At 36.5% G+C, this 15,242-nt stretch overlaps 1 protein-coding gene across 4 annotated transcripts in view; it reads right to left on the bottom strand.

Annotated features, from left to right (window-relative positions):
• LOC108679164 (protein amalgam) overlaps positions 1-15,242 on the bottom strand; it is a 137,087-nt gene that overhangs the window by 75,819 nt on the left and 46,026 nt on the right. For 3 of the 4 annotated variants that reach the window (XM_047884070.1, XM_018167751.2, XM_018167752.2), the window contains exon 2: positions 6,356-6,391. The exons of the other annotated variant lie outside the window; for it this stretch is intronic. In XM_047884070.1, coding sequence (XP_047740026.1) covers positions 6,356-6,391 — 36 coding nt within the window. The remainder of the gene's footprint in view (positions 1-6,355; positions 6,392-15,242) is intronic. 4 annotated transcript variants of the gene reach the window in all.

Here is a 15,242-nt window from a genome sequence, read left to right as displayed (position 1 = left end):
CACGTATGCGTTATACATCAAATGTTGATGCTAGCGAGACGGAAGAATAACGCTAACAAAAATGTCACCATATTGTAGTTTCTCTTTTTGGATAATAATTGAATTAAAACGCACACATGCAGTAGCGATTTGGAAAATGAGGTTAATTTAGCAAGAAAATTTTACAACTGTTTCTAACAACAGACATTTGCAATTGGAATTCATCACAAATGCAAACTGTTTAACATATCTCCAGCGCATGAGGTGACGTTCCGATGACTAGCCAGAATGGAATTTATAATAAGCTTCGCTTTAAATACACTCGAAACATAATTTTATTTTTGAGAAACTTTCTTGCATGCATAATTTTTAAAATTACAGTACCTTTCGTTGCAGTAGGCTAATTATCAGCAAGCTTATGCATTCAGAGATCTTAAATTCTATTATTATTAGAAAGAAATTAAATTATCGTAGCTTTAATAATTACTGTTAAATTGTTAACATTAAAGCACTATTAATAAATATTGATAGACTCATATTTAACGCTCATGGTTCTCTGGTGGGGAAAAAATCACTCCAGACAACGATGCAGTGACCGGATGCGGTGAAAACCTTCTGCGGCGCGGCGGTTGGAAACAAACCACAAGGCAACGTTAACACATTTCAACGAGCTAAGAGCTTGCAGGGTAAACCAATATTTACGACCTCAAGATGTCATTATGTTATTCAAGCACCGAATTTTATACCACGTCAGGATGGCATAAAAATCACGCGTGATGAGAGTATCGGCACCGATCGATCAAGACTTTCTCGCAGTTTGAATGGTGATTTGGAATTAATCGAGAGGAGCAGAAGGACTTCCTAGAGAGGCTTAGAAATAGGGAGAGTACAAACATCTCGAGTCAAAATAAGTTTTTATTTTATTTTCTAACAGAATTATGTATTCCTAAATTCCTTGGAATATATACGGTAGCACAAAAAATTTTACGTAATACATTTTGATCGTATTAAAATTAAATAAATTTTAGCAACCGTACATTGATTTAAGGCCAAACTTAGCCAGGTGAAAATAAAAGAGTTTCTGCTTCAGCGGTTTTCCTACTTCCAAGAAGATAATCGACTTCTTTACTTATAAAACTATATCACGTTTTTACTTCTATATATACTAACACAGATTGAAAGACCTTACTCAGTAACTAACATTGAAAGAGGTTATTTCTTCCTTATTACTATTGGCATATAAAACAAGATATTCCCTAAATACAACCAGCGTAAAATAGGGCATTTCTTCACTACTACTAACCTAGAAAAAACTTTTTCATTAGTGAGACTAAGTGAGTGCTCTATCCACGGAGAGCTGCTCTATCCAGCGCGCAGGCACAGATAAACATGATATTTCTTAAATACAACAAGCATGAAATAGGGATTTCTTCACTACTACTACTAACGTAGAAAAAACTTTTTCATTAGTGAGACTAAGTGAGCGCTCTATCCACGGAGAGCTTTTCCATCCAGCGGGCAGGCAGAGATAAACAAGATATTTCTTAAATACAACCAGCGTGTAATAGGACATTTCTTCACTACTACTAACCTAGAAAAAACTTTTTCATTAGTGAGACTAAGTGAGCGCTCTATCCACGGAGAGCTGCTCTATCCAGCGCGCAGGCACAGATAAACATGATATTTCTTAAATACAACAAGCATGAAACAGGGCATTTCTTCACTACTACTAACCTAGAAAAAACTTTTTCATTAGTGAGACTAAGTGAGTGCTCTATCCACGGAGAGCTTTTCCATCCAGCGGGCAGGCATGTCACGCGCCCCAAGAGACGAGACCCAACTGCGCGAACCGGCTGCACTGGCCGCACCCATGCAGCAGGCTCTAAAATTTGACCCGAAATGAAAGGAAGGAATGGAAACGCGCGAAGTGGAGAACAAATAAAATCAGTGAAGAAAAATCTTTCTATGGATTAAGAATGAAAGAAACGTCAAGGAATATGAAATTTACGGGAGAAAATAGAATGCCCATCAACATAAGGGGTAAAAATTGAAAATGAGAACCAAATGGGTCAGGTGTGATATAAGAAAAAAAAATGACGAAAGAACCTTCTATTGACCGTACTAAAGTGTCGCAGACATGATCAAAATCACGTCTCATTGTCCTATTGCACCGAATAATAGTCGAATATGTCAGCTCCTGAATTCAAATTAGCGCGATTAGGATTTCAAATGAGAGCAGAACATTCATCGACATCTAAAATAGGCAAGATGAACATTCGAGAAATTGATTATTGAAATGTAAAGAGGTGAATGATGAAGTCCAACGGAATAAATCTTCGGATAAAGCCGGCTAAGATTCTAGGTGACTTTTAGATCGTCTTTTCGAGGTGAGAACGTTTTTGTCACCGTACCTATGAAACCACAATAAAATCTGTCGAATTTGTGACACCCTCGATACTTCAGAGCATTATTATTGACCTCATGCAACCTAAACACAAACATTTCATCCCCCTGAAAGCAATAACAAACAAAAAATTGGCAAATGCGTCAACAGCGTTGCAGTAACAGCGTTGTATACCGGTGAAATTATTGTATATAAAGAATAATTGAACTGATCTACGAAGGAACCCCTCTAACTGTGGAAGAACTTTAGAAAAAATATAACTCAGTACTCACTGCAGTGTGTGACAGAGAGCGCATTTTCTCGTCGACGAAAACGTGAAATCACGGACGGACAGACAGACGGACATGACGAGCACTAAAGCACAATAATAGCGTTTTTTTCCATAAATGAGAAAATGCGCTAAATAGCACAAGGAGGGACTTTAGCGCCAAATCAAGTAATCCTAAAGCATTGCACACAAAACACTTCATTCAAGAGGCAAAGTAACACACGTTGACAAGGAGTGCATGCGAGACGCTGCAGCCAACAGACGTCATCCTATACCGCCCAGGACCAAATTAACTGCCGGCACATATAGGGGTTGACTGGCGCCCGCATGGCAGCTTCCGATGTGCCTAACTGCACATCACATCATTATTATAATTGCTTCACAGCCATAGGCCTATATGCCTAGCTGCGTGAGAATGACTTGGCTTAATTCTGATTCTAATGACGTAATTGTACATTGCCGCAACTCTTTGTCGGGAATATACGAGTGGTTGAAGCTAGCAATCGGTTAACGAGATATGAAATTTTAGTACAATAGAATATCAAACTATTTTGTGAAATAACAAGGGTTGTATCGGCTTCACAATTAGCGAACATTTCACTTATTTAATAATGATGGAATTTCTGGATCAACACAGTAAGAAATTTGACGAAGAAAGGTGAGCTAAATAAACAGCTGATGTTTTATTATAGCGACTGTTTCAAATTTCGAGCGTTACTTGATACACATATTTCTTTCTTCAGTTATAACTTCAGTGAACTTTTTCAATTTAGTTTCCATCACTAAAATTTTTTATTTCATGCACTAGCGAAACGTATTAGTTCCTGGTTAAGAACATGCCTGAAACATGACAGTGAATAGGCCAAACTAGCATTCAGTCAATAACTGTTGATAGACATAGAAATTCTCTTTGAATGAATTATTCTAAAATGATTTTATTTAGGTATGGAATTTTTTGAATTTTTTGATCACCGAGCTTGGGATTGCAATCTAGATAATTTTTGTATCTTATTTCAGAATTCGATAATAAATAAGGTTTTATTAGCTGAATTTTTTATAAAAGGGTCATGCAATACCATTAGTTACCATTTCTGCTATAATTCAACTTAAACAAATACTCGTTCAATCGAAATTTATAATACAATTGTCAATGAACTTAAATAATTTTAAAAATTTGAGCCTGATGATTGAGTCACTGATGATTTAAATCAAGGACAAAATTTATAATACTCTAATAAATTCAATTATTAAGGAACACATTTATTAAGTGTGGGCAAATGTACTCTCATTGAAATGAAAATATTTATGCTTAAAACAAAAATTCTATGAAAATTAAAAACATAAGATGACAAATTTCTACGCGAAATACATCGGATAAACCGTTAGATTATGAATGTCACGCACGACAAAGCTAAACAAAATTAAAAATTATTAGTCATGAATTAAGCAACAGATGAATAGTTTTGAAAGTCAAGCACTCACCTTGTCACATGTCACTGATGATCTTGGCATTTATTTAAATATATACAAAGTTATTAAACAAATTAAAAATTTATATTATTCAATTATTCGAATTTCATGTCTTAAAATGAAACCCATGCACTCATTCCATTAACACAACATTCTCTTCATTTGTAAACAAAAACTCATTCAGGCTACTGAGTATATTGTTGCCCACAATGTAAGCCACATACAAGGTCCACACAAATAAATATGTTACGCTGGGATGAAATAGAGGGAAATCATGTCGATACAACAAAATTCGGCGTACCTAACATCAGAATATATAATTCCTTTTTTCAAACCGTGCCTTGCCTAATAATTATTATTTCGACTCTAGAGTGTACAAACTTTACAACGATTAGTACGACGAAATACCTCGTTATAATGATAAGTTGCAAGTATTTTTTTAACAGGCGCAATATTCATTGATCCATTATGCACTGTTGAAATAAAGAACGTACACTCGGGTTTAAAATCATCTGCCGTGTATCAACAACTTTTACCATACAGGAGACTGGTGCATTCCGACAAAATCCTATGCATACCGAGCGTTTGCTGAAAATTAGCATAAATATTTTCGTATTTTGCTAAGTTTAATTTCATCGATCATTACCAATTGTTTGTTTGCCGTGAATTGCGCTCTACAAATGATTGCAACTGACCAAAAATTGTATCATGTCTGTCATATTTCTACAGTTCCGTATTTTCGACGCAGGTATTTTACAAACAAGAGCCGGTAGCGAACGCTTGATTCATAGCAAAACTCGATTTTTTATCATATTCAGTTAAATAATTTTTGAATGAATTGTTTTTCTTCCCAAAGTTAAACTTAGATTATTTTAATTTAATTCGTTCGATTTCTTGAAACTTTTATTAATCTTTTAGCGAGTTTTGTGACGTGATGTTTGGAGTATATTTCTGGGATTGTTAGGAGCTTAATTTTTATTTGCACTGAATGCACGGGCACAAATTAGGAATATTCGCAAGCAATAAACAGGCAGGGTTTCAAATTTCAAGTTTTTCAATTTATTTGATATATTAATGATGGTCTTGTTTCTCGTAGTTCACAATTTATTTACAAAAATTCTATTTAAAGGCTAAAAAAATTACGCTAGTCTCTTTCTCATAAGAGATTATCAGTTATCGGCAAATTGAAGCTTTAACAGAAGCAGCAATAATATTGTTAAGCATTGCAAGAATTGAATGGAAAAGGGGAAAATCAGTTATATAAGAGTAAGAAAAACAAAAATTTTACTGATGCAGCATACGGAATGGAAGTGACCTCATTATACGAATTTTTGACATAGAAGCTCAATGTAAAACGCATCCAAGTATATCTTTGACTATTAATAAAATCGCATGTCTATATTAAATCACACAATCTAGGCTATTTTGAAGTAAACGTATCTTCAAGAATTCAAGAACTTCAACATAAGAATTTGAAATGGGACATAATATAAATTTTTCTAAGAAATAATTTAATAGAACACTGTCAGTCGCATTACAGTAGGACGATAAACTTTCATTAAAGGAAAATTTTTGAAGAGAACACGGAAAATTAGACAAGATAAGGAATAAACAGCGGTCGCCAACACTGAAACACGGATCACAGGAGAAATGTAGATGGAGAGGAATGAACAGAAAGGAAAACGTTCAGAAAGCAGTTAGACAAACATTGACATTTAACGGCCAAAATACTGAAATTTAATTGATAATAGAGATATTTTCAGCAATGGTTGATTTTTGCATTATTATTTATTGTTATTCGCCATTTATTTTTGAACTTGTTATGTTTCTCTGCTGTGAAAGATCTTTATTTGATACCATGACATAGTTTCAGTAATTAAAATAACTCGAATTTACAAACTGCCTTAAAGTGAAAATAATGAACTTTCGTACCATGTCACAGTGGGGCCTTAACAAGAGATTAATCAGTTCAGTCCGTTTGAAAAAATTGAACTCTGATGACAAGAGTGTTCGAAATTATCTAATTGAAATTTTCAACAACCAAACAAAAAACACTAAACCTTTTTTCTAAAAAACAATGAACAAATCAAACGAATTTTAAGAAAAGACGCAAGTAGCGAAAAAATATGATACAAAATATAATTAGTATTGAGTCAAAGAATTTATTTGTAGAGAGGAAGAGTGGCCATGACAAGCGCAAGAAGAAGGAAGGAACACAAGGGGAAAAGTTATACCTTCGAAGATCTCTGACTGGCCAGCGGTGTGTAACCCTGTGGGTAAGAGAACGTTTCACTCAGTTTTCAAAATTCCATACACTTCTGTCCAAAATGACAATAAAATGAACAACACACTTTGCTACCAGATAAACGTGGTCATGCTAGGACCTAGAATTTAACATGGTGTTTCGTTGAAAATTGAACAGTGCTCGCACATAAATAAGGGACTGATACGGTCATGCTAGCATTGTAAGCTGAAAATCTACTAAAACAAAGTGTCATATATGAACATATTTAAAGATAAATTACATGATTACTTCTTAACATTAACGAACGAAAACATGCAGCAACGTATTAAATAAAAAAAGGTGTAAAAGTGGGCTCTTCAACCGGCATTCTTGTGGCAAGTGCCGAAAAATAATCAAACTAGAACCAACTGAAGAACCTTACACCGAAACATCCTCCACACAATCTGGGAGAAATTTTTTCAACACAACCGACATAGAAAGTTGCATTGGGTGATTCGATAATTTAAATTTAATTTTTAGTTCAATTTTCGATAATTTTAATTAATTTAACCAAAGTATCACACCTGCGTGATTCCATCACTTAACATGCAGCGTGGTCTCCCAGCAAAATTAAAAAAAAAATCCCGTGCAATTCTGAAGTATGCAAAAAATATCCAATGAAATCAAATAATAAGATGAAAATAATAGCTCTCAGTAGCCTGTACTGAAAATGAACCAACGAAGTGATGCGTGAAAAAAAAAACACATGTAAACAGTGATCCCTGATATTCATCAGAATACATGCTTCGTTTCTCGAAAAGAACTTTTGCGACAATTACACGATAGAAACATACAATAATACGAAAATGCACGTTTGATTATGGAGTACTTACTATGGTCGCATGCCATATTACCTTTTACGTGGATACTATAATTCTGCGAAGGATTAGTACATCGGGTATCCGATTATTCTGCAGGATTGCGGGGCGCTTCATCACTCATGCCATAAATATCAAATTAAACATACCTGTTCGCCAAGCAGTCAACGATCGGATGAAGATTTTCAGAAGACTATTCCCTTTTAACGTATAAATTATGACATAAGTTAAGGAAAATGAAATTTAGCAAAATTTCGACTGCCTCATTAAATGCTACCAAAACTTGCGCATAAAATTTTCAATACATTTCTCGATCAAACTTGATGTTTCTGCAGTTTAAACTTCAAAGAAATATATCATCTATCCAACATTTTAATATTTATATTGAATGCTGAACGCCAGCGTTTATGAATCTACTATAATATTTCCAAGAGGATTCTTTAAAATTGGTGCAAATGAATAATGAGAACGCGTGACCTTGCGAGTTTTAACACGTCAAAATAACCCAACATGGAAAGAAACAATGTCCCTTCCAGAAGAAAGATTCATCTGGCATTCATCCACACCTCCCGCCTTTACCTCCATTTGGTTCTTTCATTTAATCCCTTTGAAAAGTACATCCCTCCACTCAGCATCCAGCCATTAGTTCCACTTGACACAATCGTGATTTTGCGCACGCCGAACCTAGTCCACTGCTGTGAGAAGTATATAGTGGAATACAAAGCCCATGCATAAATTACGTTCACTTATTCAGTAATGTATATAATTCAGTTCGATACAGAAAACAATAGAAAGTAGAAAAAGATAGAAAAAATGAAGATACAGTAGGTCATTGGCGAATCACCGACAGCTATAATTTCAGGGGTATTGAGGTAGCAGAGCGTCTCCAATGAGAGGCTCAACCACACCAGCCCATGCATGCTAGACGATTGCTAGGCAACACGGATTCCATCTTGAAAGTTTCTTTGGAACAAAGTTGTGCCTTAGCAAAATCTAACTTAACCTTAATAGTGGGAAAACTAAAAAGTGACTTCGTAGATCAAATTCGGGAGCTAGAAATCAAGTTTGGTTAAATGAAATTCCCTAGATCCTACAATTCTGTGCTATGGGGGAACAATTGAAAGTCATTTCGTTCTTAATTAACCCTTTACCGCCGTATGTTACTCTCAAGGAACATACGGTAACTTTTAAGTCTAACTATAAGTAAACTATTGACTGTAGCAACCTGAAAACAATTTATCGACTCAAAAAGAGAAGTTTACAAATCCGCCGATGCACCCGTCCGTTTCACATTAGAAATTTCAATAAAATTAATAGAAAACATCTATGCCCAATATTTTTTTCATAGATATGGCTTTTCTAAATAGTTCATTCTCAGCCATTTTGACAATACAGAGTGAAAAGAACCCAGTTCATTTCTCAAGGCTTGTTATTTTCTCAGGATGATCCTGCGCGGCCGTGCAATCGATACCTTATCTGACGAGATCTCGAGGCCATTGGAGATCTTCCCTCGCCGAGGGGATGCACTGCGGCGCTGACAGCTCATTTGAAAAGCTCCTCATTTACAACCACGGCTGCGACACTAACGACTCTAGCGGAAACAGGGAAGTCCGACCCTCTGAACCTTTATCGCACTAAACTATCGCGGCTAGGGAAGATATAAAAAGTTAAAAATTCCGTACGTTCGACGCCACACCACAAACTAAGAAAAAATCAATCGATTGAAATAGCTAAAAATCTGGAGAATAGAATATAATTTTGCTCGCTTTAATTAAAAAATGAGAGCGAGTCGTGAGAACAGCAGTCAATAACAAAGCAAAAAACGAAAACATCACATAAAAATCTAAGCGGTGGAGCGACACCTGTTATCGCGATTATTAATCCGGGCATTCAACAAAAAATAACTTGTAAAATTCGCATTGAAAATGTCCGAGAGCTTCAATTATCAATTTATTTGGCAATTTTCGTTTAGGTCAAACTATTCCCATCGTAGCCATGTTATAAACCATCACTTTGAACTCGTGACTTGGACCATATCTGGTCCACCGGCTTCAGGGAGCGAGTGCAGAAAACTATTCGAACAAATCTACTGCAGCATTCCAGCTAATGGAGGAAAAGCACGAACAAGCAACGCAAGGAGAATCGATTACGAGGACGTTTTAATTCGCTTAATTAACATCGGGGATGCGAAAAGTGCCACATTGGACAGTCGCTGTTTGAAAACCGACCTTCGCTTTCCAAACTTGACTTGAACAACTAGAGCGTAGTTTTTGAGGACGATCTTCTATATTTTCAAATTGAAAAACCGTAAATTAAATTCCTGATGAAATTCGTTGATGAGGAAAAGGCAAATCAATTGGTACTTGATACCAAAAGAACCTGCAGAGATGAGCACTATCAATTCAAAAGGTCTACTATCAACAATAAAATATGTTGTAGGGGAGTTCATTAGCTCTAGAATTGGGAATATTTGTGTTAGCGAAGCTTAGGAATGAACTGTTTAGGAAAAACAAAAAAAAACATGAATGGATAGCGTGGAAATGGCAGCGGTCTTTTCAAAGAGGAGTCACTGGAATCTCGAAGATATAAAGGTTCCAGGCTTATTTTATTGGTAAGAAAGAAGCTGGCCAAGTCTGCAGAGCCGCGGAGACGAGGATTGGGTTACAGGCTTGTCAGCCTGATGGACGGTCCCAAAAAACGAGGGGAAATGGAAACCGAACTGAGCCGTGGAGCGAGGAGAATAGACGTAAAACCATGCGAAAGATCACGCGCGCTTGCTGAGCTTTGGCAAAGAAGATCGCTTTGCAAATGATCTCTCTACAGCTTAATGTTTCATCTATTTAGGTGGCTTTCAATAAACTCTGTCAATTGTCTACTGTCAATTCAACCATAAGACAATCGTGTTCGCACGACTTTAGTCTTGTCAATCCCACGCTTACTGATTCGTTACATAAGATCATAAAATTAAAATAGGCTTCACAACTTGTGAATGGAACGTATTAGTATTCGGGCTCATAAAGTTTAGATAATAACGATACCGGTACGTAGGAAGTTTTTCAGAATAACAATAAAATATCTGATCATCTTCCACGCTGATCGTCGCAAAACAAGTATAAATTGTTTAACGGAACAACCTGCCGTTAAACAAAGAGACCACCAGAAGAAAAAATCCCACAAGAAATCATCGAGAAAACAAGTACGTAGTTCGGAGAGCGGCGGCTCTTCTATACAGACATGGAACAGCTGCTGGACTCATTAAGCTCAGGAGAAAATTAATTAGGTTCTTGCGAACGTGCGACGATCAGTCGCTTGTACGCGGAAAGCGCATCAGATGTAATGGTCCACTCAGCGCCAGGATTTCAGACAGACAATCTCAGAGTCCGGGGCCTATACTTTCAAAAAAAGTTAAGAGATCGCAAGTTCATCAGCCAATCATTGACGGCCTTTCAAGCAAAATCCCCCAATCATAGACAAGAAAATAGAGCGTAAGTACTTACGTTCACTTAGCGAATTTTGAAAGTATTGCCCCAGGATTTCAGACTCTGAAACCAGGATCTCTGACTAGGGGACTGAACCTTAGCACTTTACGTCGGTGACAATTTCTACACAGTGGGCATATCAGTATTAGCCACTTACGGAAAAAACCCAGTGAGTAAATCAGTATTAGCAACTTACGGAAAAACATCTCTTCGAAAGCGACTGAGATCAAGCGACCTACGATGGCTATAATTTCTGAATATACAAATCAGCTCAAATAATTTACGGTGGAAACTATTTCCGATAACGATATGCAGTCTCGTACAATTGCTGATGAGTGTTAACAAAATTTAAGATATATAAAAATGGACAAAGAGGTTTTTAATTTTCAAGCAGGAGTTTCAAGTGTCTGTTAAAAAGCAAGCATTGAAGTAGGGGATTTTGTATTTCATCAAGCAAATTGAGTTGCATCCTCATTACAGTCACTCACTTCACTATTTCATCTCACTGAGACAAAGTTATTAAGGTTACAAAGAATTAAAAAACACGGGAAATAGCACAGAAATTTAACATAGGTTTAAAAATAGAATGTTTCGGTAATAAAAATATGGTACCTTTGTGTGCCATTTGCTTTGCTTTCAAATTAAAAATGATCGAAGAGAAGCATTCAAATTCTTTCTCAATCATAAAAGTTTCCAAGTTATGTCAGAGTAAACTACTGTGGCCTCGATTAACATCTAACAGCAAAGAAACAATTATTATGAGGGTTCTCTAGCCATAAAAGGTGTAACCTGAATAAAGGGAGGCTGGGGCGATGATTTTTTACTCCAGATATCGGCAGCGTTCGCTGCTCGCTCATTGACTATGCAAGCTGCGGACGACAACGGCACGCTATAACGGCGCCTACACCACAGACAAAAATGTGAGTCTTGTTCGTGCAGCGCTTCTATGTCGGTGGGTTCGATGTTATCCATATCTATTGTTCGATGAATACGCATTATCAACAAAATATTCTTAGTAAGATAATGGTTATGGTTTCCTCTCACACAAACAAGTTTCGTAGAAACGAATGAAATATTTGGCGCAAAAGAGCTGGAATAATGATATTTGAACACATGTTCGCAAAACGCGAAATCGTCTGGTATGAACGATATGTGTTCCCTATTAACGAAAAATTTACGTCAAGAACAATTTTTTTATCAAGTCAAAAATATAAGGAGGTGGATGCATAGTTCGATCAATTTCAAAAATAAGCAAAGTTATACGTGATTGCCTTTTTCTGATTTGAAAATCAGAATAAAATTTAAAGCACGAATACAATTTTTTGATTAAATCAAGAAGAAATAAATTTAGACGGCGATACTTCCTCTTTTTGCTTCAAATTTAAAATGCAATAATTACCCATCATTTCTACGTCAGTCAATTGAGCTCAGAAATGAAAATAAAATAGATTAAACAGGCGACCATAATACGACCATGAAACAGACGACAATAATACGACCATGAAACAGACGACCATAATACGACCATGAAACAGGCGACCATAACACGACCATGAAATAACACGACCATGAAACAGGCGACCATAACACGACCATGAAACAGGCGATCATAATACGACCATGAAACAGGCGACCATAACACGACCATGAAAGAAACGACCATAATACGACCAACTCGCAGCTGTTCCGCGCAATTGCTGAGCAACGAAGCGAATGACCTCAAGAGTTCTGAAGATCGTTGAACTCGAGTTCAACGTTGCATCGAGATCTCTGCATCAACGTTGAAGCATTGAAACGAAGACAAAAAGATAGAACAATTGTAAATGTGAAAATTTGTACCGAAACTGTTTCATCGTTAGACAAACATCAATTGAGGAACGTTCAATATTTTAACAGTGCTTACTTCGACAAAACATCACCACACCAATCTTTTATGTTATCCAGAAATCATATCATTTTTGCAAATTTTGCTTTTGAATCAGCAACCATGAATTTCAACTTCATCGTTCTTTCAAAGCTGCTCTCAGAGTAAACGATATTTATTACTAACAATGCGAATCATTTAAATAATTCCGCTCTTCCCCAGTTACTTCGATCTGAGTAACTCAATAACACTGATGAAATGGGCTAGTCGTGTAAAATTATTATAAATTTACTCTATCTGAAAACATTCTTTCATAAATTATAAAATTTCTCCACAGCGAAACAAAAATCAAATAACGGACTGAATGAAAATCACGCATCTCACACATGCTAAACTAGATGTAGATGCTACCTTTAATAAGGTCGGATGAAAAACAGGGCCTACAACACACGAAGTAGGGATTTGCTTCAATTCCCATGAGTTACTCCATTATATGTAGATACAGACTTAGAAGTAGAAGGTTTTTCAACGTCGATTCGCCCTAAGCATGCCTGCAGGGACAATACCAGCTTTTTAGCGCATTTTCTCATTTATGAAAAAAATGCACTATTGTGCTCGCCATGCCCGTCCCTCTGTCTGTCTGTCCGTCCGGGACTTCACGTTTTCGTCGACGAGAAAATGCGCTCTCTGTCACTCACTGCAGTGAGTACTGAATTATATTTTTATTATCAAGGTTAGCTGCAAAAAAACTATTCTTCCCGCGCGACGATCTCTCAGTGAAGTGAACGCGAGTCTCGGGAGGAGGACGAATTGGGCAACTTCCTGAGAAAGCTTAACGTAAGCGCACTTAAATCTCATAACGCAAATTGTAAAATTACCGTAATAATTCAAAAATGAAACGAGCTACGTCAGCAGGGTAGGATTTACGGATACAAATGAGCATGGCGTTGGTTTTTCACAAGCACGGTCTGGTAATAACCATTCTCGAACAAAAACAATCTTTTATCACAAATGAGGTAGTAGGTAATGCGTTGCGAAGAAACTGAGAGAGGCGTTTCTCGCGTTCGTAAATGGTCTGCCCAAAATAGGATAGAAAGAAAGACAATGCATCAATGCCACTCTCTCATTATGCTAGAATCATCTTGATTGATGGTAATAAATAAAAGCTAATTTTTGAGTAAGGTTGAAAGTTGCCTCAGGTCTCAGTTAATTAATCCGGTTTAAATTTCGGGATGGTTCTGTTAACTGTGAAGGGTAACAGAATTTCAGCGGAATTTTTGTGCAGTCGACATAACTACATATTACCTATTCAATAATTTCACCTTGTTATGTTAATGTCCGCTGAGATCCCAGGTGCATTTGCGAACAACCGCCCATTATTGATATTTTCAAGACAATCAATGCAGCACAAGTGAGAGTGGAGTGCCCTACTGCACTAGCGGCGTTGCCGCAATTCCAGCTCTAAAATTAAGAATCTAAATCCGAATGAATTGCCAAAGTTTCTAAACTCTAATTAAAGGGAAGAAAGCCCAACTAGTCCATGTCATGAAATAACGGCAGAGCGGAAAATGATTAAATGTACAAATTTAAAAGTTAGGAAGTTAGGTACGTGATTTCATCCCCCGCTTTTTTAGTATTATTTTTTTTCGTTTCATGAACGAACAATGATAATATTGTTGCCGTCACAATTTATCTTGCGACACCAGCTGTATTTAATCTGTTATATAATCTTCGTTATCGAAGTGTAAATTAAATAAACATCGATCCGTATTAGTCTCATTCGTTTTCTTAGATTTTAAATTCTTCATACATCAGTTCGCCAATATGATAGAATTTGAACACAAAGGGAAAAGAGCCTTAGATTCTTTCTTTTGCATCGTGAAAAATAAATTAAATTTACGCATAAATCCCAGGTCCTTCTTCAATGGATAAAATTATAAATCGGCGTCATTAGTAGTCACGATTTTACATAAAAATAAACATCGCTGTCAATATCTGGTACTGCTATTAGCTAGTGAATATTTTTCCTGTAATACTGGACAAAATAGGTAGTACTATTCCATATACACTCCCTAAGTATTTATTCTCAAATGTACCAATTAGATGCAACTGGCAGAATAGTACTGATGTTCTGCACTTAATATGCAACAATACGTTGTGTTAGCTAGACTAGGAACAACAACAAGGCTCGGGTATTCAACGAAGCAGCCAATGGAGAGCGATATGGCAAATGCACGCCCTGAACCATAGCCAGCCCTGTGGTGCCGGTGTAGATGGATGGTCGCCGAGCTCGGGAAGGCCAGTTAAGAAAGATGAATTGATCCTGGGCGTATTACAGCTCCTCAATTTTTAGCCACACTTTCTATGAAGCTGTGAACGAGCGTCGGTGGTCGCCAATTTACACCAAGACCACCAATTTATAGCATGAACTACTCTTTCATAGTTGACCTTTATTGTAGGAGGCTGCTCGAATATTTTATTCTAAGTTTCAACGAAGTATCAGACACACTAGGATCAAACCTAGTTAGGTATCTATTTCTAATGTCAATCCAATACAAGTAAAACACGAAGCATTACAGAATATTAATAATAAATAAAATTACAATAGGTCAAAGTGATTATAACAGCCATTGATGATTTTAACCCACATGAAAGATCACAATTCTGTTATTTTCC

This window comes from Hyalella azteca, unplaced genomic scaffold (genome assembly GCF_000764305.2).
Source record: "Hyalella azteca isolate HAZT.00-mixed unplaced genomic scaffold, Hazt_2.0.2 contig14472, whole genome shotgun sequence".
NCBI classification, from domain to species: Eukaryota; Metazoa; Arthropoda; class Malacostraca; order Amphipoda; family Hyalellidae; genus Hyalella; species Hyalella azteca.
This window is presented reverse-complemented; position numbering and strand designations above follow the sequence as displayed.